This window comes from Prunus persica, chromosome G8, assembly GCF_000346465.2.
Source record: "Prunus persica cultivar Lovell chromosome G8, Prunus_persica_NCBIv2, whole genome shotgun sequence".
Taxonomy (NCBI): domain Eukaryota; kingdom Viridiplantae; phylum Streptophyta; class Magnoliopsida; order Rosales; family Rosaceae; genus Prunus; species Prunus persica.
Genome location: NC_034016.1, coordinates 15966915 through 15989382, shown reverse-complemented (window position 1 = coordinate 15989382; position 22468 = coordinate 15966915). Strand labels below are relative to the sequence as shown.

Genomic DNA, 22468 nt, shown 5'->3' with positions numbered 1-22468 from the left:
AAGGTGTTACTGGTCAGGAACAGACTGGAACCAACCAACACCCCCGTGCTAAAATCTTACGGTATACACGAAAGCAGCAGATTAAGCCCATCTAACCGGTTTACCGTGGCCACGAGGCATCCACAACGCTTTCTCCATTGCCACTCGTTCTTCTCTTGTTCGTCGTCTTCATCATCGTCACTGCGATGAGTCCCCATCCCAAAACCAATCACATCCTTAAACAAACCAATTAAACAACATTAACAACTAATTAACCCCCATTTTCCCGTCACGCAGCAGCTCTCGCTCGCAGGCCAGTAATGGCGACGACAGCGCTAGCAGCATCGTTGTCGCTGTCGTTTAAGCCGGTGTGCATGCTGAGGTCGACGGGCGCCTCCGAAATGACGTCGAAGGGCAAGCGTGCGAGGCAGGGGCGACCTCTGGGGGACTTCGGTCACTTGGGTCAGGTGTTTCGCAAGGACGTGGAATTTCTGAAGCGGGGGATTGGGAGTGGGATTCAGTGGGCTAATAAGGCTTTTCGAATTCCAGAGGTTTCCAAAACCCTAGATGACATCGTGTGGCTTCGCAACCTCGAAGACCCCAATGCGCCTCCATTGCCAGCTCCTTCTTGGCCTCAACCTTCCTATCCTGGTTAAGTACCATCTTCTACATACCTTTTTCTTGCTAAAGATTTGCAAGTTTGGAAATGAATGAAGTTCCTACTGCAAATTTTGTGATTTTTTTTAAATTTTGGCCAAGTGGAGTGAGCGAGTGTGGTGGGTTGGCTAAGGGGTCAGAAACTATAACATAGTTTGCTTAATTTGACAGATTGGTTCTGATTTCATTAACAAACAGCTGCAAATGTGTAAAGTCTCACCCTTTTATGTAATTACAAAGCTTTGACGAAGTATAAGATTAATCACTTGGTTATTGATTTTGTCAAGTAATTCTGTCAGTCCTCCTCCCATCAGTTTTTTTTGTGTTAGGACTAGATTGGTCTTGTCTTACTAGGTTTCCTCTGATTCCTGTTCTAGGAAAAATAGGTTTTGTTCTCAAGTAATCATGTATCCATACCATGTAGTGTTTTGCCAATGACATTCTAATAAGGATGGAAAGAACTCAAGTGTAGCAAATTTGGGTTGCCAATATTTTTGACTAAAAATATATTGCCCTCTTCATATGATTATCTAATGCTTAAATTATCATTTTGTGCGATCCCGTTCGAAACTTGGAACTTATACCTTGTTTAGTTGAAATTGATGTTGGAAATCTATCCTCTGGCAGAACTCTCTGGTGTTGATTTGTTCATGGCTGATCTCAAGGCTTTCGAGGCATATGCTCTATACTTTTATTATCTGTCTAAGGTTTGGTCTAAGCCACTTCCTGAAGTCTATGATCCAGAAAGTGTTGGTGATTATTTCAGGTGCAGGCCCCATGTAGTGGCCTTCAGACTTCTTGAGGTAGGTTCAATATCTAATAGATAATTAACTTTGAGATATCCAATGCTTTGTTGGTGTGCCTCTTGCCTTCTTAGATTGGTGAGTTATCTAGTACTAAGTTTCCTTTTCTAGAGGCTCTTCCAATGGCACACTTTTGGATTTAAGTTATACTGAACTGATATTTGGCACTGCTAGGCCTGGCCCACTAAGTTGGCTAGTTCTTTGGTTCCAATCTTTTATAACATTTCAAGCATGTATTTATTGTAGTCCAAAATACTCTTTCCCCAGTAAATTTGAAGTCTTCTTTCCTTTTTTTTATTTCTAAAATCTGTTTATATTACTGATTAAAACACCAGTTTGCTAGAGTTCTTATTTTAATTGCATCCTGTGTAGGATGAGGGTGCTTGTAAGTGAAATTACAGCAACTACAGTCAACACTGTTGACACTTTTCCTAATTTTTTGAGCTCCCTCATAACAGTGTACCAATCTTGACTTGTAAAATACTGTTTTTTCTTCAAAGATCCACCACATCTTCTTGGATTGTGGAACTGTAAATTGGAAAACATAAAACATGTTCTTGGGTTATACCTGCCTGTTAGATGTCTATCTTTTTTCTGGCTTGTTATTTAGTTCAGGGTCTGCTATCTGATTGTTATGCAAAAGCTTTTATTTGGGCTATTTGATAAAATAAATCCTTATTGGGTTCCCTATGTTGTGTGTTGTAAGGTATTTTCCTCCTTTGCTTCTGCTGCAATCAGAATTCGGACCTCTGGGATAAAGAAGTTGTTAAGACCAAGTTTGGATGAGGGAATTAATGAGAATGTATCACAATACAATTTTGGAATGGTGTTAAAAGAAACTATGCTAAACCTGGGTCCCACTTTTATCAAAGGTGAGAAAGTCTATCTAGTTGAAGTTTTTCTGTGCATTAAAGCTGCAATTCTCATCTTTCTTGTTATGTTCTTTAAAAATTTACTCTATCGATATTCTACATATTGCTCTTCAAATTATATACTAGGACTTCTACTTTCCCCTGCAGTCACAACATTGCCAATATGCTAGTTACATGCATTTGCTTGCTGATGCAGTTGGTCAGTCCCTTTCCACCAGGCCAGACATTATTGGTGCTGAAATTTCCAAGGTTAGATTGTATAGAACTATATCTTCTATTTTTGTTTTTATTTATTTGAATATTAGTACATTATCTGCCACCAATTTGAAATCATATATTTATAACACACTTCTATGTATTTTCCGTCAAGTGTAAAGGTTTCAACTTTCATGTGCAGTCAATGTCCTTTTACCATGTCAGTATAGCAAACGAAAAAAAATAAATTTACTAAAAATTATCCAATTCTTCTCATCCTGTTTTGCATTGATATGTGTGGACTTTAATCTAATGATGTTTTTCTTTGTGGTTGTATGCTGGTGCGCTTTTGTGTTTCTGTAAGTGGCTTCAATTATTACAATACCATTTTGTTTGTGGTTTCTTTTTCCTCAATTTGAAAGTTCTTCTGAATATTATCTTTTTTCATGCAAGATATTTTGTTGTTTCCTCATCTTTACCTTGAAATAACTCGAATGCTGGATATTTTGTTCATCTTGTCTTCTTTGGTTTATGATTGCAGGCATTGTCTGAGCTGCATGATCAAATTCCTCCGTTTCCCAGGGATGTGGCTATGAAAATTATCGAAGAAGAATTAGGATCTCCTGTAGAGTCATTATTTAGCTACATTTCTGGGGAACCCGAGGCTGCAGCATCTTTTGGTCAGGTGTATATAACACATACATATGTGTGCATTTAATTGATGTAGAATTATTTATAATCATTATGTTTTCGAGTTTATTTCTTATTTGCTTGATGTTTTACACATTCTAGGTCTACCGTGGGCATACTCTTGATGGATTTAATGTTGCTATTAAAGTTCAACGGCCTAACTTGCGTCATATTGTAGTGCGCGATATATATATTCTTCGCCTAGGGGTTTGTAAAAGAATCAATTAATCTTGTGTTGGTGAATATTAATTTCCTATATATGTTTGTCATTAAGCTTGTGCTCAGTTGTACATAACCATTTCAGCTTGGGATATTGCAAAAGATAGCGAAGAGAAAAGGTGACCTACGCCTGTATGCTGATGAGCTTGGGAAAGGTTTAGTTGGAGAGTTGGATTACACTTTAGAGGCTTCAAATTCTTCCAAGTTTATGGTAATAATTGCATATTTATTTGAGTTTAATAACTATAATGGTTACCATGAAAGGTAATTACAAAGTATTAATTAACCTTTTCTTTAAAAGACTAAGAATTGCATCTCAAGTTACACTTAATGCTACCTCATCTTGCAGATATGCAGTTTAATAATTAATTTTGCAGGAATTGGGTAAATTATAGGACAGATTAAATGGTTAACCTCCCAATCCTGCTCTAAATGGGATGGGGTTGTTTACAGTTTTTACTGGTAATCAACATGACATAGGGTCATGAGATTCCAACCATCAACTGACATCAGTATTAGATAGGTGAATAAAATTGTTAATCTCCCAATAGTTAGTTATTTCCCTAGTGTGATGTACTTCTTATCACAATGTTGTTTCAGAAAGAAGAAGAGAAAAAAAAAAAAAATAAATAAATAAATAAATAAACAGTGAAGGGCTAGTTTTGGAAACAAGAGTAAAGCAAAGGAGAAAGAAACCTTGATGTGGACCTTTATTATTTGGTCGTTAAATATTTCTTTATTTGAAGTTATGTTGAGGAAAAAGTTGGGTAGAATCCAGAATTGGTTGTTACATTTACTTGTTTAGATGGAAGTGAAATTCTTTTGATAACATATGAAGCTCCCTTTTTCTGTGATAAGACATACTCGTAAAAGTTTATTACTAGTTTGTTTCCAGGTTAGATGCTTCTTTCCTATTAGTTACTGTTTGTTGCTGTATGTACAGGAAGCTCATTCCTCCTTTCCCTTCATGTTTGTGCCAAAAATATTTCAACAATTAAGTCGTAAGAGAGTTCTGACAATGGAGTGGATTGTTGGTGAGAGTCCAACTGATTTACTCTCTGTATCTGCTGGAAGCTCTATTGATAATGGCTCTACTTATTCAGAGAGGCAAAGACTTGATGCCAAAAGACGTCTGCTTGATCTGGTATGCAATTTGAATTGCAGGATTCTTCTTTTCTTAGGTTCTAGTTAATTCCAGATTCCTGTTAGAAAGCCTATGTGATAGCTATTAGCTATCAATTTTGTCAGAACTGACTTGAGATTTGAGGGGCCAAAATAATACTGTTATGAAATATGACAAAACAGCCTTAGCTTAGGGTGGTGGAGATGAGATATGGACATCCTATTTTAATTCATTTGTAAGCTGCCATCCTATGTTAAGTTCAATGAAAATAACATTGAAAATGTGGTTTCTTAACTTAGTGAATTAGTGATTCCACCAATAAAAGACGTGTCAAATTATTCTTCTGAGTGTTTCAGTTTGTAGTATGATCTCCCTATATTATGTCATCATAGGCAGCCGAGTGACAGATTATTGTGGTTTGACTATTGTAGGTTAAGAAAGGAGTGGAGGCATGCTTAGTTCAGCTCCTCGAAACAGGCTTATTGCATGCTGATCCACATCCTGGAAACCTGCGTTACACATCCTCAGGACAAATCGGGTACGCCTTTGACTGTCATTGTGTAGAAATAAGCTTTACTTGCTATACCCAAATAACTAAGTATGCATCTATAGCTCATTTCACTTCTACTGGTGACTTCTATGTCAGGTTTTTGGATTTTGGCTTGCTTTGTCAGATGGAAAAAAAGCATCAATTTGCTATGCTTGCATCCATAGTGCACATAGTAAATGGAGATTGGGCATCCCTTGTTAATTCCTTGACCGAAATGGATGTCATAAGGCCAGGGACTAATATCAGGCGTGTAACTATGGTATCATATCAACTTCTTTGGTTCAGTTTTATGTAGTGTCTATTATTTCTGCTTTCGAAAAATATGTTTGTTATTTATTTATGAAAATCAATGAGGTTGTACTTTCTTTCTTAACTATGGAAACTAACTTGTTGAGCTGTAATTATGATTTAGGATCTAGAATATGAGCTGGGAGAAGTAGAATTTAGAGATGGAATTCCTGATGTGAAGTTCAGCAGGGTGAGAATCATGTCTTGATCTCGTAAATATTAGTAACTTACAAGTATTCTTCAGCATGAAATATCATCTGAACAACGCGGAAATTGGCTTATCTGCAATCTGTAATTGTGTCTTCCTACAACAATAGCTCCTCTGTCTGTAGTAATGATACACATAATATTACTTGCTTCTTTATATTTACTAAAGGCTGATTGTAACTGTAATTTTTCCGAAGGTTCTGGGTAAAATCTGGTCCATAGCCTTCAAGTATCATTTTCGCATGCCACCGTACTATTCACTTGTTCTACGTTCTCTTGCTTCCTTCGAAGGTAGTGTTCACTTGCCTTAGGGCATCAAATGCTTTTTGCATATATTTTTTGTATCTGTATTCTGTAGGATACTGGTTATGCTGTGTTACTTTTACATGCATCACTATCCTGTACAATCACGATAATGATGTATGATTACTGTCTGGATGCCCTGTATGCTGCCTCAAGATAGTGACCTAAGCAAGTCTGACACAATCACTATCTTGATTGTATCTTTCTGAATCAGCAAGCTGATACAAGGACTGTCTTGATTGTAAAGTATTATGAGACCAGAATCAGTTCTTGATTTCAGACTTCTTGCTTCATATCTTAATCAGCAAGTTGCCCAATATCAATTTGTTTCATATTTTTCTGATGCTGGTTCTAGCTCTCTCTGTGATGCATCCAACCCCTAAATCATCCTTCACTTTTCAATGTTTTTATAAAGATTGTTTAGCTTAATAGATTTTACGTGTTTTGTGTGTTGTCTCAGGATTAGCTGTAGCTGCAGATAAAAAGTTTAAAACATTTGAAGCTGCATACCCTTATGTTGTTCGGAAACTTCTTACTGAAAATTCAGCTGCAACGAGGAAAATTTTACATTCGGTAAGAAATGCTCAAAAACCATAGCTTATGCTCTTACTTTTTGTTGGTTATCACATGGACTTGCAGTACATCTATATCTGTTTGCGCATACTAATGGCATTTCTTTATTTCTTTGCATACTTAGTAATGTAAAATCTATAGTGTAAAACATGTTAGTTTAGACTTGGTAGGTATTGGTATCATGCGAACAAGAAATTTTGGACTCTCCATTTGGTGTCTTCCATGCTTCTGAGTTTTCACAAACTTCTGTTTGATAATCAAAGGCATAGGGGTAGGTTTTTTGGAGGACAATCTACCCAGTGAGGTTCCTAAATCAAATTTTTAGTATATTTGTTGTTGATTTACTTGATTTGTTCGGTTCAGGTGGTTTTTAACAAAAAGAAGGAGTTCCAGTGGCAGAGGCTTGCTCTTTTCTTAAAAGTAGGCGCAGCCAGGTATGTTAAATTGTATTTCTTGGAGTCCAATTCCCAAGGTACAAGTTTATTCTTCGAATATGTCTTGGAACTTTAAGAACTTCAAAATATTGGTCAGATGCAAGGCCCATGACTCCATGAATAAGTAGAAAAGAAGAAGGGAAATTATTTTTCTGTTAGCAGCTACTGATTTTTTTTTTTGCACTCTTCTGTTGTTTTTGTGTGGATAGTCACAGTAACAGCTTTTAGGGTTTGCATGGGATGCTAATCATCCTCACAATAGGATACCTTATCCATCATTACCAAAAATCTTATGCTGGTCCTTTTTGATAGCCTTTCTTAGTTTACCTGATAACTTGCTGGGGTTGCATCTCGTCTTTATAAATAAATATTCATGTTTCTTATATTTTTTTTGCAGGAAAGGTTTGATAGCATCAAAAGCTGATTCTTCCCTTGGCTATTTACCACTAAGGGACAGTGGTGCAGTTGATGTTGCAAACTTGGTCTTGAGGCTTTTACCATCCAAAGAGGGTGTTGTGCTCAGAAGACTGTTGATGACTGCAGTGAGTCCCCTTATGCTGGTCCCTTTTTTTCATTGTATTTATAATATTGTTAAGATGACTCTCTTTATCAATCATCACACAGGAAATGTGAAATATACCCCTATTATGGATATAACACATTTAATGTTAGGGTTAAGAGGCTAAAAGGATAGTATGGTATTACACATTATCTCATTTCTAATTGGTTTCTACTTTTACTCTTGTTTTCCTCGTTCCCTTCTCTCACTATCGTCTTTAGCTGCTATTAGTTTCATTTGAGGTGATAACTCATCTTGTTCCCAGTTCACTTTGATGGTTGCCAATGGCATCATATTTTCTGGTATTGTCTACCTTTTGGTGTAGCTCTCTAGGACAATGGCTTGCTGAACGAATTTGGACTTTATCTTGCATGAGTAAGAATGAAATAGTCAAATGGAGTGTTAAGTAACAATGAGATAGGCAGATGGAGGGTTAAGTACATGTGAAACATGATGCTTTTTACCCATGATCTATCACTTGTCATCTTATCCTATGAACTAAAAACTCATTGTCAATTGAATCTAATAGGATGGAGCTTCATTGGTCCAAGCAATGGTATCCAAGAAGGCAAAGTTCTTCCGCCAGCAATTTTGCAGTGTCATTGCAGACATTCTATATCAATGGATGTTTACGGCATTTGGACGGGGCATTGCAACAACTCGGTATAGTTCTGATCTGAGATTGGCAAGTGCGCATGACAACAGAGATCTAGAACCATCTTCCAGAACTCCCATTTATGATTACCGTACCATCTTCAGAGATCGTCGGCTCAAAGTGATTTTCTCAAATGTACTAAACTCTGCAAGGAAAAATCCAATTTTGATGCTGAGGTTCTACTGGACTTCATTTGTAATGTTTACCACAGCTTTAGCTTTGGCTTGCCATCGTGCTTTAGTATCCTTCTCTGAAGCTTACTTGAGCCCCATATCTTTTGCTCGAAAGCAATATGCGATCCCATGATGCTCATATTCAACTCCCATAGAGCCATTTTTTGGAGAAGCTAAGAGTGCAGGCTTCCACTCGCAGTGTTCTTTAGAGCAACTGATAGGAGGATAAGAGGGATATTGGTATTTTCACTGCTTGAGTTGGATTAAGGTGTTAAGGCCGCACCAGGCTTAGTACTTGCATTGAACTCAGGATCCCATGCAAAGCTATCATTTCTTCAATCACCATTTGTACTTACAAAAACAGAGCCGCAAATGTGATGATGAAGGCGGATCAAGGACGGCATTGCAAGCTGGCGAGAAGTATAAAATGGTGAGGTATGTGAACAGTCCATATCTAACCTAATACATATATTAAACGGTGAGAAGTGTCTACAGATTTTGGAGCATGTTTTAGGGTTGAATACATGAGATGGCATGTAAGAGATCAACATCTCATTAATGTTTGTGTAGATGGTGGTAGGCATGTCTGCAAATAGAAGACGTGCAAAATATTGGATTCTTTCCCATGTTGTAACAGATCCAAACTGTTTTTCCTTTTTTTTTTTTTTGGTAGTTGATATGTGAAAGCAAATTCTAATCCATCTTCTTGTTGAATGATTGCAATCATATGGCTGTTTGAGACAAAAGTCTATAGTTCAAGATATTATTGCGTAGAAAATCAATTTTCTTCATGGAAGACCATATACATAAAGAGATGCCTTATCACTCTCCTTCATATCATATGTGACGTTTTAGCATGGAACATGTTTATGAAACAATTCCTCTGGAATTATTTTAGGCATTGTTTTCAAAATTTTAATTCCAAATTTTTGGTGAACAAAAATAATAGTTGAATCTTCCCAATTCAACACGATATATACAACATCTCTATTTATTTATTTATTCTTAAGAGCGGGTGAGTTTAAGAATATGGAAATTAGAGTATACTCTTTTAAAACTAGTTTCTTTTTGTTTTTAGCTAAATTGGCTAGAGTTGAACTTTTCGAATAAAATGAATCCCAAATTACATTTTAGGTTTTGTGGTTTGGTACAATTTCTGTTTTGGTCTTGTAATTTTGCTTAGTGTGTGTGTTTTTATTTTATTTTTATTTTTTTAAGAAATAATAAGGTTTCATTCAGCTGTCTAAGGTTACAGACTCAAACGAACAAACATGGTCTCATCAAAACCTTGTCACAGAAAACCCAATGAAAAAAATCTAAGACTTATAAATCTGAATACTTATAAATCTAATCTAACATTATCAAGAAAAATAGATGTACATTTTGACTGATAACACAAAAATGCCCTCGTACTCATGTGTGGCAGTTATATATTTCATGTTAAATTTCATCTATTAACGTGACGAAATAGACAAAATGAAAAACAAATGTACATTTGGGAAACCTTGTAACTCAATCCAATCTGAACATTGGTCGCGCCTTCACCCAATCACAGCAATTTTTATATTAATATTCACCGCCTGTTTCAATTCAACTCCTTCGCGGATCGGACTGATCCACAATTTGTACAAATCCCAAACCTTCCTTGCTAAACCCAAACTCTGATACTCCGATCTCAAATCACCGCTCCAAATCCAACGTCCAACGACCACGCGCCATGAGCACTCCATCACTCTCAGTGGTAAGCAAAACGCACAATTTCTCCTCTCTTTTCTTTTCTTTTCTTCTGATTTGCGTTTTTCAATTGAATTTCTGAGTGGTGGGCTTGCAGGGCGCGGGTGCATTCTCTGGGTTCACTCGGCTATGCAAGGGCTTAGCGGTGGTGCTTATTGGAGGACACATTGTGGTTCAGTTTCTCCCTCAGGCCGTTAATTATCTAGCGCTCATTCCCGCCAGGTTTCGTCTTTCTCTCGATTTTGCGTCCGTGTTCAATTTGGGTTGGCTTTTGTGTTGTGGGTTGGCTTTTGGATTGGAGATTAACCAAAATGAATAGTGAAATAGTGCATAAATCTGTGTTTCCAGTGATGGGTTTTGTGAAACTTTTGTGAAAAAGGATGTTTTCAAGCGTTTGCTTATGGGTTGATCTGAAACTCAGCTCAGGTTGTTGGCCCTGCTTTAGTGGCATTGCAATTATATGATAACCCTAACCCTTTGTATGTTCCATATTTATATTACAAGGGGCATGGGATATTATTGGCCAAGTAATCTCTGCAGTTTTATCTTAGATGGTCCTTTGACTAGTTGATTTTGTTTTCCCTTAGATTCTGGATTTTGCAAAAATTTAGAAGTTGATTTTGTAGTGAAGCTTAGTGCCTTCTCCTGAAAAATTTGAATCAGATGATGCATTATTGACCCCAGTAGTCGTTGCACCTCTCTGTTTGAGGCTGTTTGGGCTTCTCCCATTGGTCTCCACATGTCTGTGCTTTTATCACTTTATGCCTTCTTTTTTCTTTATAATTTTATTTTTCTAATGGAATTTCATTCCGAGTAATGTAATAGAGGACTTATAATCATAATATTTTGGGGTTTGGGGTTCATCACATGATTAATTTTGCATTTTTTTTAAGAGAGTTAATTTTGCATATCCCTATGCTCGTTCACTCCAATAAAGAGGAAGAGACAGCTCACCTCTTTAGATTTGGAACCTCTTACCTGCAGCTTAATTCTAATCCAAACTTCTGTGTTGTAGGACTATTCCTTTTGTCTGGAACCTCCTAACAGCCGGTTACATTGAGCAATCAGTATATGGGGTATGTGCTTCTTATTCGATAAACAGTTTTTGTGTGCTGTAGTCATATATTGCCTGAGATTTCTGTACCTGACAGATTCTCTTTTTTTACATTTAAGAAATAGTACTGACTTTTACACTTATTTAACAGGTTGTTGTTAGCACTCTTGGTCTTCTTTTTATTGGGAAGCTGCTTGAACCTGTGTGGGGTTCTAGGGAGTTCTTGAAGTTCATCTTTGTAGTTAACTTCCTAACTTCCATATGCACTTTCATCACTGCTATTGCGTTGTACTACATTACGATGAACGAAAATTACCTGTAAGTACACTACTAAGATAACATTAAACATTCAGAGAAATAAAAAGTTATGGGGATGCCAGTGATTCATATTTTTGTCTTTCTTTCTCCCTACTTTTTCAGCTTTATTGCTTCTTTTTATCTGGTATTCTGTAGCATGTTGGTTTGTTAGAAATAGGAAAAAAAAAGTCTTCCTTTCAAGCTGATATATTGGCAATTCAGATCTAACTCTAATAGCACACAAATTTTGAAACGGATCATTTTTTAAACTGTCAACACATATCTTCCATTGTCCATCTATGAAATTGTATATAATAATGTTTGTACATGTGTTAGCCTGGTTTGATCATTTATTTTATCTCATGCATAATATTGCAACTTTCTTTTGTTCGTTTGTGCCAGCTATCTGCCTCTTTCTGGCTTCTATGGGGTCCTTTCAGGTTTCTTGGTTGGCATCAAGCAAATCATCCCTGATCAGGAGTTGCCTTTATTGAAGATAAAATCTAAGGTGTGGACTTTTGAAAATGATGTTTTAATGAAAATTTCTGCAGGTTAATTAATAGTCCTATAACCCCCAATTTGCTGTTGTTTCAATTATGTGCAGTGGTTACCATCTCTCTCTATATTGTTGTCCATTGCCATAAGCTTCTGGACAGCACAGTCAGCAACATATCTTCCCATTTTAATATTTGGCACCTATATTAGCTGGGTTTATCTCAGATACTGGCAGAGGAAACCAGAAACTAAACTCAAGGGTGACCCAAGTGATGATTTTGCATTTTCTACATTCTTCCCTGAATTTTTAAGGTGAATAATTGTTATTATTTTGAAACTCTTCAAAATAATTTTCGTAGGTTGCCATTTCTCAAGTGTCTCTTGCTAATTGTCACAGACCAGTCATTGATCCTGTTGCATCTATATTCCATCGGATGCTCTGTGGAAGATTTGAAGCTTCCAGCGAATCCCAAGGTTATACCCTTGGAGGCACCACATTGCCTGGATCCGACCCCATTGAAGCATCTAGAAGGAGGTAGCATTTCTGTTCTCAATACTACAAACAGTTTTGGTATTCATGTTCACTAGACGGTATGATAGTCTGCAAATAAAATACACAAATAAATATGCAAATTAGTGAAGAGGTTTGTACTGTGACAGAATTTCTGTAGCCCCCTTCCGGCTTCAATAATGCCCGTAAGTGTATCACTATTAAAGAAAAAGGAATTTATTGCTCCCTTCCAGCATAATCAAATAACTTTAGTGGGAAAAAAAATGTTCATTTGTGACTGAACTGCCTTTTGCAGAGAAAGAGGGGCTCGAGCACTCGAAGAAAGACTGGCAGCTGAGAGGTTGGGTGCAGCACAGGGTACAGAAGAGTCAGGAAGAGATGCCACGGAGAGTGTTTAATTGCTCCTGTCAACCAACCCAAGTGTGTCCGTTCTGTTAGAACTTGAGAGGTTCTGTGGTATTTGAAGATAAGGCTTTTCCTTTTTCTTATTCATATCTCGCTCTGTGGATTCTAGAGGATCGTTTTGCTAGCATTTTTTCTTGGACCCTACCGTAAGGGTACAAAAAAGTTGTCTATGCACAATGATTGGTGTGTGTTCTTACTCAAAAATACGTAGAATAGATATTCTAAAGAGGCTTATCTCCCTTTGGTTTTCATTTTGCTCCATATCCTGAGTGGAACCTTTGCTCCTTTAAACAACTGGGGCCATTTTGTCATGTTGTACAAATACATCTTTGAGCAGACTTGGTTTTATCTTCGATCTCAAATCAACCATGTTTTATGGATGTTTATTCCTGAATTATAGTCTCATGTGGGGTAAAAAAGAAAAATATACAAAACAGAATCACTTCAGAAAAATATAATGAAAATTAATTAACATTAAATATATAGTTTTTGGTTGCATATAAATTATAAATATGTATTTGTTGGGAAAGGGGGATTCGAACATGAAACTACAGGTAGATGAACTGTGACCGTTTATTTGCTGTCCGATTTTCTGACCAGCCAGAGTCTAAAGTTCAATCCACATCCACTGTACGTTCTCCAGCAAACAGTAACCGTTTTCTTAGCTGTTGTCCTTGTTCATTCGTTCACTATGGTAACTAAGGAAGATGTTTTGTTAAATTATTAGGAGGAAGCAATGTTGTGTTGCACTGTCTTCCCATCGTCAAAATGTTGGTGCTCATGCATCGAGGGACGTATGAATACAAGTAATTCTTATCGGGCTGGTTTGAGTTTCTCTAGCTTGGAACATGAATGAAACAGTTCCCTCTGAAACACAAATTTTAGCATTTCAGATGTAAGAGATAATCTAATAAGCATGGCATAAGGAAACCAAATACCTTTAAAATCTTCAAGCGCATAAGGAAACCAAATACCTTTAAAATCTTCAAGTTACAATGTAAGAGAAATAATATGAAGAGATCAATCAAGCTTTTTATAGTTGAAAATTTGGCACAATCCAAATTGGGGGTCGATTATACACACCAAAATCATCAGGTTTACAAGTTTCATCAAATATACTTCCATTGTCATGGTTGAAGTATATATAATTTAGCTGACATCCTAAAACACAAATATTAAAGAATTATCACCCAAAAAGATAGCAGCATCCCCCAATTTCTTCTCTCTCCCCCCCATGACCCTAATAAATTCATTGTATTTAAAAAATTGAATACAAATTGAATACCAAACAGACCCTTAACTATTTGAGTGCAACCTCTATAAGAAGACATTTTATACACTTGAGGACATGCATAACCATCTAGATTGCAGTAAAGTTTTAGAGTAATGTTGTGAGTTTTTCATGTGTTTGCCATTGAGTTGATTGGCTGGCCTTTTATAACATGGAAATCTTGGGCTGCAAATTCCATGTTCCACGATTTTTTGAATGATCGACAATCACTCCATCATGAGTTTTAGATGAATTTCTACACCGTTTCACCAAAAAAGAAAGAATAATTATTTCTATACCACGTGGATTAGGCAAACAAAAAGCAACCCAGGAAAGCGAACCATAACAAAAACCAGCCCAATAACACAACTATACAGCCCAAGATGAGCAATTCATTTTTTGCTTGAAAACGACGGTCAATGATAGATAATTGTTGTCCCCTCATGTTCAAAATTTAAAACAAAAACTTGGTTCTTGGTGGTGTTGTTCCAAGAATTAATGTATAAATTCTAGTGTCAAGCTAAAGAGATTCAAAAGGTATCCGAATGCTTTTTGAGAAGTGGGGTATTGATAATGGTAGAATTGAGAACAATGCTGACCTGAGTGAATTCGATTGAGAGCTACAGCATGAAATGATTAAATATTGTCTGGCTACAGGTGGAATTTAAAGTCTATGATGAAAGATATGCTAAAGAAAGAAAGAAAATTAAGGAAACCATGTGTTAGAACTTTAAGTACAAATTTTCTTGTTTAAGATTAATTGTTTAAGTTACAACTTGGATTAGCAGACATAAGTCAATTAATTACAACTTCAGAACTTCTGGTTCTAGGTCATGGTTGAAGTATTTGATTGACATCTGGAAATTTTTAAAGCAAACACAGCTATTGAAGAGTTATCGCCCAAAAAAAATAACATTATCACTCAATGTCTTTTTTTAAAAGCCACTTGCAATTTTCAAAATCCAATTTGAAAATCTTGAAGTTCATTTCATACGTTTGCCAGCTTCATGATCAATATCAAAATACCTTATGGCCATTATAAATTCTCTGTCGTTTAAATTCACGCTATGTGCCTTCTTTATACGTAACTTTAGTTGTTTAATCTCTTGTGCAATAATCTTTATATTTAAATATGACTGAGTAGCAATATCAAAAGATAAGTTTGGTCCAATGATCGACTACCTAAAATTTATTCTCAATGGAAACAACTTCTTCAATCAACTCACATCTTTGATCCAAATAGTTCCATGTTGTGTCTTTACCAAGTCTAATAAAAGTCAATTGACATATCTCCTTATATACGACTATAACAATGCATTCGTTTTGGAACACAAAATTGTTACAATCTTCAGCCCCTGCTTCACGATATGGAACATTTAATTGAGGAAGACGAATGAAGTTTTCTTTCTTTCTCCCCACCATGACCCTAAAGAATGAATTTATTGTGGTTAATGTAGAATTCTTCTTCGCGACTATTAACCAACCTTTTGAAGACCCACAAAATCTCTTATTTGGGACTCTTACTTGCAAATTCAGGAGCACTACAAGGAAAAATTCTTTTGGCGACCACCACCTGCAGTAGTTTAAATAGCAGCGGTAATGGGGTTCTTTCGCATTTGGGTCTTCAAGATTGCTGGGTTTAAGTTATAATTAAAAATAAAAGAAATTTAAGCCGTTCAGTTTAATCGTGTGGCTAAAAATACATACCTCATCTAAGGTCCATATAGGGTGGTCCTCGTTATAAAATTTTGCAATCTTGATGACCAGGTAGGCCCAATTCAGACAAACTCCAAACTAAGCATTTTGTCAAATTGATATTTTGGTATGTTGAATGTGTCAACAGTAGCCCAATTATGGTGTTGACTGGAGACCCCACTAAGTGGTGTGAGTAAAAAATAAATAATTAAATCCTTGAAAATTTGAATGGCTGAACTGCAAAATATAATACATAACTTTTTTTTTTAATGCTAACAAAGAAATTTTTGGATTTCAGCTACAAAGATAAGGATAGCAATTTCTTCCCCAGTTTCTTGAAGTTTCCAATTTGTTTCCTCAACACAAAACATGGCAAAAATATATAAAACATTTCTATAACTTAAACTGAAATTGTTTCACCAATGGGGTTTAGTTCAGTGAAAAATAACCTTAAGTTGTAATTAAGAGGTCACAAATTCGAACCCTCATGGCATCTTGATTGTGTGCGTGTGTGAAAAACCCTCCATTCCCTTTTAATTAGGTAGCCAAAACCCTAGAATTTCTAAAACGATGGAAGTGCTTATGAAAGGCGTGACTTCAGCAGCCTGCCTTGCTTGTACCTTCTTTCACTTTTAGAATAATATCTTATCTTGTGCTACTCCAAACTTGTACGGTAGTGCTTGTTATGGAGTGTGCCAAAGTTTGACGCCACTCTCTCACTATGACTTGGACCACAAACTTACGTATTTCTCCATTTCTTTGGCTTAAGTACTGTACCACTAGTTTAGCTCTCTCTCTCTCTCTCTATTAAGAAGATTTAGAACTCCATTGCATGTCCTATACTAACGTAAAGTGGGCACGGTTTGGATTAGTCTCGTTGAAAAATCCTCGTTTAATAGTAGTTGAATTCATTTTGAATTGATTGAATTGATAAAACTAGTCTAAATTAATGAAAACAACGAGAGTCGAATTCTGAGAAAAGTAGTAGTTTTCATTGAGAACTAGTATTTTTTGTAATACGTATCAAAATATACGAAAGAATGACGGTGATGGGTTACAAAACATGAGTTAGTGTGAACCACTAGGGCTTTTGGTAAGAGTGGATGCTCAACTACGAAAAGTCCCAACACGTGGCACGATGAAGCATCAGCAGCTCCCACCTGGCACTTTCTCAGATGCTCCCAAAAGATGGACGGCCTGTTGTGGTTGTATTGCAATTGCTTGTCGGTTATCTAAAATTGTGGAACTTAAGACTACACAGGCTGCCACGTGCCCATGACTAAAGAGAGAAGCGCGTAGCGTGTCGTATGCTTGCCGGTTAGTTGCGCGTCGTTGAAGCCACTCTGACTCCTTACTGTGCTAAGCTCACTGACCAATGATTTTACACAAATACCCTTGCAAAATAGGCTTGGAAATAAGAGAACAGTATATATATATATTTTTTTCATTTTTACATTTTACATGGATATTTAAACAACATTTTCACAAACTCATTTTGCGGATCTAAATGATTAGCACATACATCAACAACTTTAAAACGATAGATGATTACGTAACTCATAGTCTAGTGATATGTTTTTTTAAAATTTTCCACAAGACAAAATATTATCAGAAAATATAAGAATTGTAACAAATACTCATTGTAAGGAATTCAGTTCTTAAGTATAAATGCTCAATATATACTCAAGTATTCTTATAAAATTGATTATGATCAAATCATACTTAGTGGAGTTAAAAATAAACGTAAATTCGGAGATTCTCAAATAGTTAATCTTTCGAACAACCCAAAATTTGAATCACTCATACTCCATTAACAAAACAAAACCAAAAAAAAAAACATTAAAGAAAAAAATGACAAACTAACACATCATCAATAGTTGAAAAAGAAACGAGAAAATGATATAGGAAAGTGGGTTGAAGCAGCCCTAACAAGTAACATGAAATAGTAAAAGGCGTTTATTTTAAAACATGGATTGAAATTCCATGTCTGTCTTGTCTAGTCTTCTAAAAAGATTAATAAAAATAGGAATTCTCTGAGTCTCCAGTCTTGAAAGTTGAAAAATAAGAAGGGCAATTTGGTAAGCTTATGGTCGTACCGAATGAGCTTGGTTTTTTCTAGAAAACAACGAGGATAATCATGGGAATGATAAAGCACACGTGGCTAATAATGCATGTTCCTCGCAAGATTTAGCTGTCTTTCCAGAAGACCAACCAAAAAACTATAAACTACAAACCAAACAACTACTCAAAATGCCAGCACTCAAGAGAAGTCCCAAGTCACAAGCTCAAAGCCTACATATGGAAAGTTTAAAAGGTAACAAAGGGACCCACATGCTTGTATTATATATACGTGTGAAGAGCATGAACCAATCAAAATTTGTTACGAGCCGAGAAATCGGAGAAATTATATAATAATATTAGGGTATGATCATATGGTATATTTTGTATATGTGTTATAATATGGGTGAAAACGATAATTTTATTTTTTTTTTCTTTTTAGGGAATAGTATCAATAAGAGTACTGTTATTTCCATCAATGTCTTATTTTTTCACTCACCTTATCTTCCCACCCACCATACAAATTTTAGAAAGAAAAAAAAAACAGCAACATTCTCTTTATTTGCACATTGAAAATAATAGCTTATGATTTTTCCATCATATAATGGAAGATAATAGCAACACCCTCTTTCTTTGCCTCCCTTTTTTTAAGCAAATTGTCCAATTTCTCAAGCAACTCTTCATTGGCCATTGCTTCAACTGCAACTTTTTGCTTAAATTTTGTGATTGTTCTATCAAACGCCTTCTTTTTGAGTATGAGATATCGTTAAAATTGTGTTTTGTCAAATTTAAATGGTGGGTGGGAAAATAAGATAGGTGAGCAAATCCACTTATATTATAATACGTGGACAAATTATATCATATAACACTACTATTTACTACACTATAATTGCTATAGAAATTTTTGTGGTCAGAGTCATGATCACTATCAAACCCAAATTGGTTTCGACAACATATGAAAATTCCAAGTTTTAGTTCTTTATTTTTTGGAAATTTTAGAAGCTAGCATTCTTACTTGATTTCTCAGCTCACCACCACGTAAGCTAAGACGTAATAAGATTGTGTGTGGGGTAGGTTTCCGTTGAGTAAAACCATTAAAGGGGCGGGTTTTCTTTTTTATTGACTTTCTGCTTCTTTTTACTTACTTACCAAGGAAAAAAAAAAAAAAGCTTTTTGCTTTCCTTAAGCATAGTATCGGAATCATAACTTCTTGAATTTAACCAAATATAATATGTAAATGATAGGATAATACCTTATTAGAATAAACAAAATTTATAGTGTAGTAAAATAAAACACTAGAAAATCAATTCAAGTTTAAATTTGTAAGATTTATTTTGGTATCTACAACATTACTATTGTTATAGTTGTTGAAGCCTAAGAGTATTCACAATGGTGAGAATCATTTCAATTTTATTTCAATAAATTGAACTTTTGACCCGCATTAGTAAAGTTTAGTTCATTTCAGAGATCAATATTTCATTTCATTGATCAATAGTTCATTTCAAAGGTCAATAAAATGAACTTCGATTTCAATAAGCTCACTCACCATAATAACTCTACAACTCTTTCTTACATGGAAAATATTATTTTTTTACTTTTAAATTTTTTTCATTACATTTAATTAGTGTAAATTAGCCGTTACTTTTTTTTTTTTTTCAAAGCAACTAGCAGTTTCTTATTTATTTCACTATTTTTTTTATTAAAAAAAACATCTAGTTAATATATATACTAGCTATTACTGTTTGTTTCACTTTTCCCCAACAAAAAAAAAAGGGTAGCTCACTTTTTAAAAACACAAATGGCCAGTTCCCTTTTCAAACAGCTAGTTACTTACCTATAAATACATAAATGGATCATTCATATTCAATTTTGTTATGCAATAACTTGAAAAAGAGGTGCTTTGATGTATTCTCATTTAATCTCAATTTCCAATTATTCAGTAAAAAGTGTTAATATAATATTGTCACTATATGTATATATTGTCACTAAAATTTTGTTACTATATGTATATATTCAAAATTAGTCTCTTTTTAAAGTCATCATTCACACACTAACTGTATCGTTTAATAATCTTATACTGAATTCATTTAAAATATATCTTTCGTCTTTTTATCTTTTTCAGCCGTCACTTACTATCTCTCTTTTTTATTCAAAACAATCTATAATCACTTTTGATAAAATAAAAAAGCTATAATCACTAAAACATAATGGAGATCTGATAAGAATGATGAACTATTTAATTCAAATATGTTTTATTTGATCATAGAAGATCTTCTAAATTTATTAATTCAAATCTGATGAGTCATTTATGAGTATCTTTCACGATTTTCACATTGCTCACGCTCTATTAGGCGACTCTATTCAAAGTACAACTCTTATTAATAAGAAGGGCATGCCAATTGATTAAGTTAATAGCATTTTGCAAGAAAAAGTAATCAACTTTGAATGGTTAAATCTACTTATATAGTCAAGACTAAGCCACTTAAAGTGTTTTTTTTCTTCTTGATGGCCGAAGTATTTCAATTCTACATCAAATTGCATAAGATTATATACTAATTTTAGCTAAAACAAATTTTATATACTACTCTTCTAAAAGAATTTCCATCCGCCTCTTGTAAATTATATCAACATGATCAATTGCAATTTGATTTGGTGTATATAGTATACCCACACAATGAGGTCATAATGTGTCCATGTCACTACACTCTCTAAGTTTAACCTTTTCTTTTATTTTTATTTTTGATAAGTACCCATGATGTAGAATTTGATCAATTGTTTTTAGTGTGCTAAAAATCATTTAATCAAAAGTAGTAATTAGTTCCTTTCTTGTTAAACACAATGACATCATGCGAAGTTTAGGGACACTTCCCTTTCCCATTATTTTATCCATCTTTTCTAGGCAAAGTTGTGAGTATAATTAGTTTGTAATTACCAAAATTACCAACTAATTACCAAAACAAAAACTAATTAAAAAAAATACCAAAAAACTTTATTAAAAAGAAAAAAAGTTGAACCGTGTTGATCACGCCCTAGGACCCAAGTAGTGTGATTTGCTTCGTTTTGTGGATGTAAAAGCAAATCAACGCAAGCATACAATTGTTTTGACTTGAAAAAGTCCAACCAAAAGCTCTCAGTCACCGCCTCTTCGCCTCCCTCTCTCCCTTTCTCCACTCCCACTCCAACTCCAACTCCACCTCCTTTTTTTTTTTTCTTTTTTTTCTTAGTTGACCGACTTCACTCTCCCTCACCAACTCTTCCCAAAACTCATATATAAATACCACATCTCTCTTCTTCACTCTCCACCAATATCCCAAAACAAAAAAAACCCAAAAAAAAAAAAAACACCACCCAATATTTCACCAAATTGAGCTCTCTCTCTGAAGCACACACCTTTTTCTTGCCCACTCAAACCAGTCTACATCTTTCTCTCTCGGCCATCGTATTATTTCAGGCACGCCAAACATGGCCTTGGAGGCTTTGAAATCCCCCAGCACCCCTTCCCCTCCCTTCTCATCTTTTGAGGAAGTGGAGGATCGCCACCTCAACCAGTCCCAGGAGCCATGGGCCAAGAGGAAGCGCTCTAAGCGGCCACGTGTTGACGACCCACCAACGGAGGAAGAGTACCTTGCTCTCTGCCTCATCATGCTCGCCCGCGGCACCACCGCCGACGCAGATGCTGAGCTGCCTCCTCAGCCGCCGTCTCTGAAGCTCTCTTACAAGTGCTCTGTCTGCAACAAGGCCTTCTCTTCTTACCAAGCCCTCGGCGGCCACAAGGCCAGCCACCGCAAATCAGACTCCTCTGCGGCTTCCGCCGCCGTCAACTCCACCGACAACCCGTCAACCGCCACCGCCACTACAAGCGGTAGGACCCATGAGTGTTCTATTTGTCACAAGACTTTCCCCACCGGCCAGGCCCTGGGAGGCCACAAGCGCTGTCACTACGACGGCGGCAGCGGCGCAACCAGTGCCCTCACCACGTCAGACGGCGGAGGCGCTGGGGCCTCCAGCCACAGCCACAGTCAAAGTCAGAGTCACCAGAGTCAACGCGGCTTCGACCTGAACCTTCCGGCGTTGCCGGAGTTCTGGCCGGGGTTCGGAGGACACAAGAAAAGTCAACTATCTGTCGAGCAGGAGGTGCAGAGTCCGATGCTGGGGAAGAAACCGCGGTGGCTGTTGGGTCGAGATTGATTTGGGAGAATATTTACGTGAATTACAAGCTCAATAGCCATAGCCTAGCTGCATGTTTTTACTTTTTTTACTTTTTTTTTCTTTTTTTTCTTTTAATGAGTTGTTGCATGCTGTACAGAGTATTCAATTCGTTCATTGTTTTGTGAACAATGGTTTTAGTCTCCGATTGGTTACTTAATATTTTATCATCAATTCGATTTGGGTATTATTTTTGACTCATCGTTTTGTTACATAATCATAATGAATTTATCTTTTCTTCCGAGTATCCCAAACCAAATTTGGTTAATCCTGAGCTGTGATCTTTTTCTTTAATTTTCTTTTTTAGTAGTAATTATGAAATTTGGATTTTGTTTACAAATAATATTCTAAACTACTAAAAAATTAATCTAATTTACAAGAAGCATGGTTCAAACTTGACTGTAGTATGACAAGTTTACTGTCCACTGACCTAACCCACGTTTGTTTGTTGTTTGCTGTTTTC

At 35.9% G+C, this 22468-nt stretch overlaps 3 protein-coding genes across 4 annotated transcripts; all 3 read left to right on the top strand.

The window, feature by feature from the left end:
* LOC18768496 (uncharacterized protein slr1919) lies at window positions 83–9031 on the top strand. 2 transcript variants are annotated; one of them, XM_007199604.2, is made up of 16 exons: window positions 100–630; window positions 1264–1439; window positions 2146–2311; window positions 2508–2560; window positions 3048–3191; window positions 3299–3403; window positions 3501–3626; window positions 4359–4559; window positions 4970–5076; window positions 5185–5347; window positions 5501–5566; window positions 5781–5874; window positions 6347–6459; window positions 6823–6893; window positions 7291–7435; window positions 7982–9031. In XM_007199604.2, the coding sequence occupies exons 1-16, from the start codon at window positions 300–302 to the stop codon at window positions 8411–8413; spliced, it is 2493 nt and encodes an 830-aa protein (XP_007199666.1). In that variant the 5' UTR covers window positions 100–299; the 3' UTR covers window positions 8414–9031. The 2 variants fall into 2 exon arrangements, with proteins under 2 accessions (XP_020425472.1, XP_007199666.1); XM_020569883.1 differs by lacking the exons at window positions 5781–5874; window positions 6823–6893; window positions 7291–7435; window positions 7982–9031 and having other exon boundaries at window positions 83–630; window positions 6347–6439.
* On the top strand, window positions 9696–13138 carry LOC18766653 (rhomboid-like protein 19). The gene is made up of 8 exons (XM_007200422.2): window positions 9696–10021; window positions 10112–10236; window positions 11030–11090; window positions 11220–11386; window positions 11768–11873; window positions 11970–12172; window positions 12258–12395; window positions 12667–13138. The coding sequence occupies exons 1-8, from the start codon at window positions 9998–10000 to the stop codon at window positions 12767–12769; spliced, it is 927 nt and encodes a 308-aa protein (XP_007200484.1). The 5' UTR covers window positions 9696–9997; the 3' UTR covers window positions 12770–13138.
* LOC18766794 (zinc finger protein ZAT10) lies at window positions 20742–22252 on the top strand. The gene has a single exon (XM_020553707.1). It carries the CDS (start codon window positions 21262–21264, stop codon window positions 21985–21987), a length of 726 nt encoding a protein of 241 aa, XP_020409296.1. The 5' UTR covers window positions 20742–21261; the 3' UTR covers window positions 21988–22252.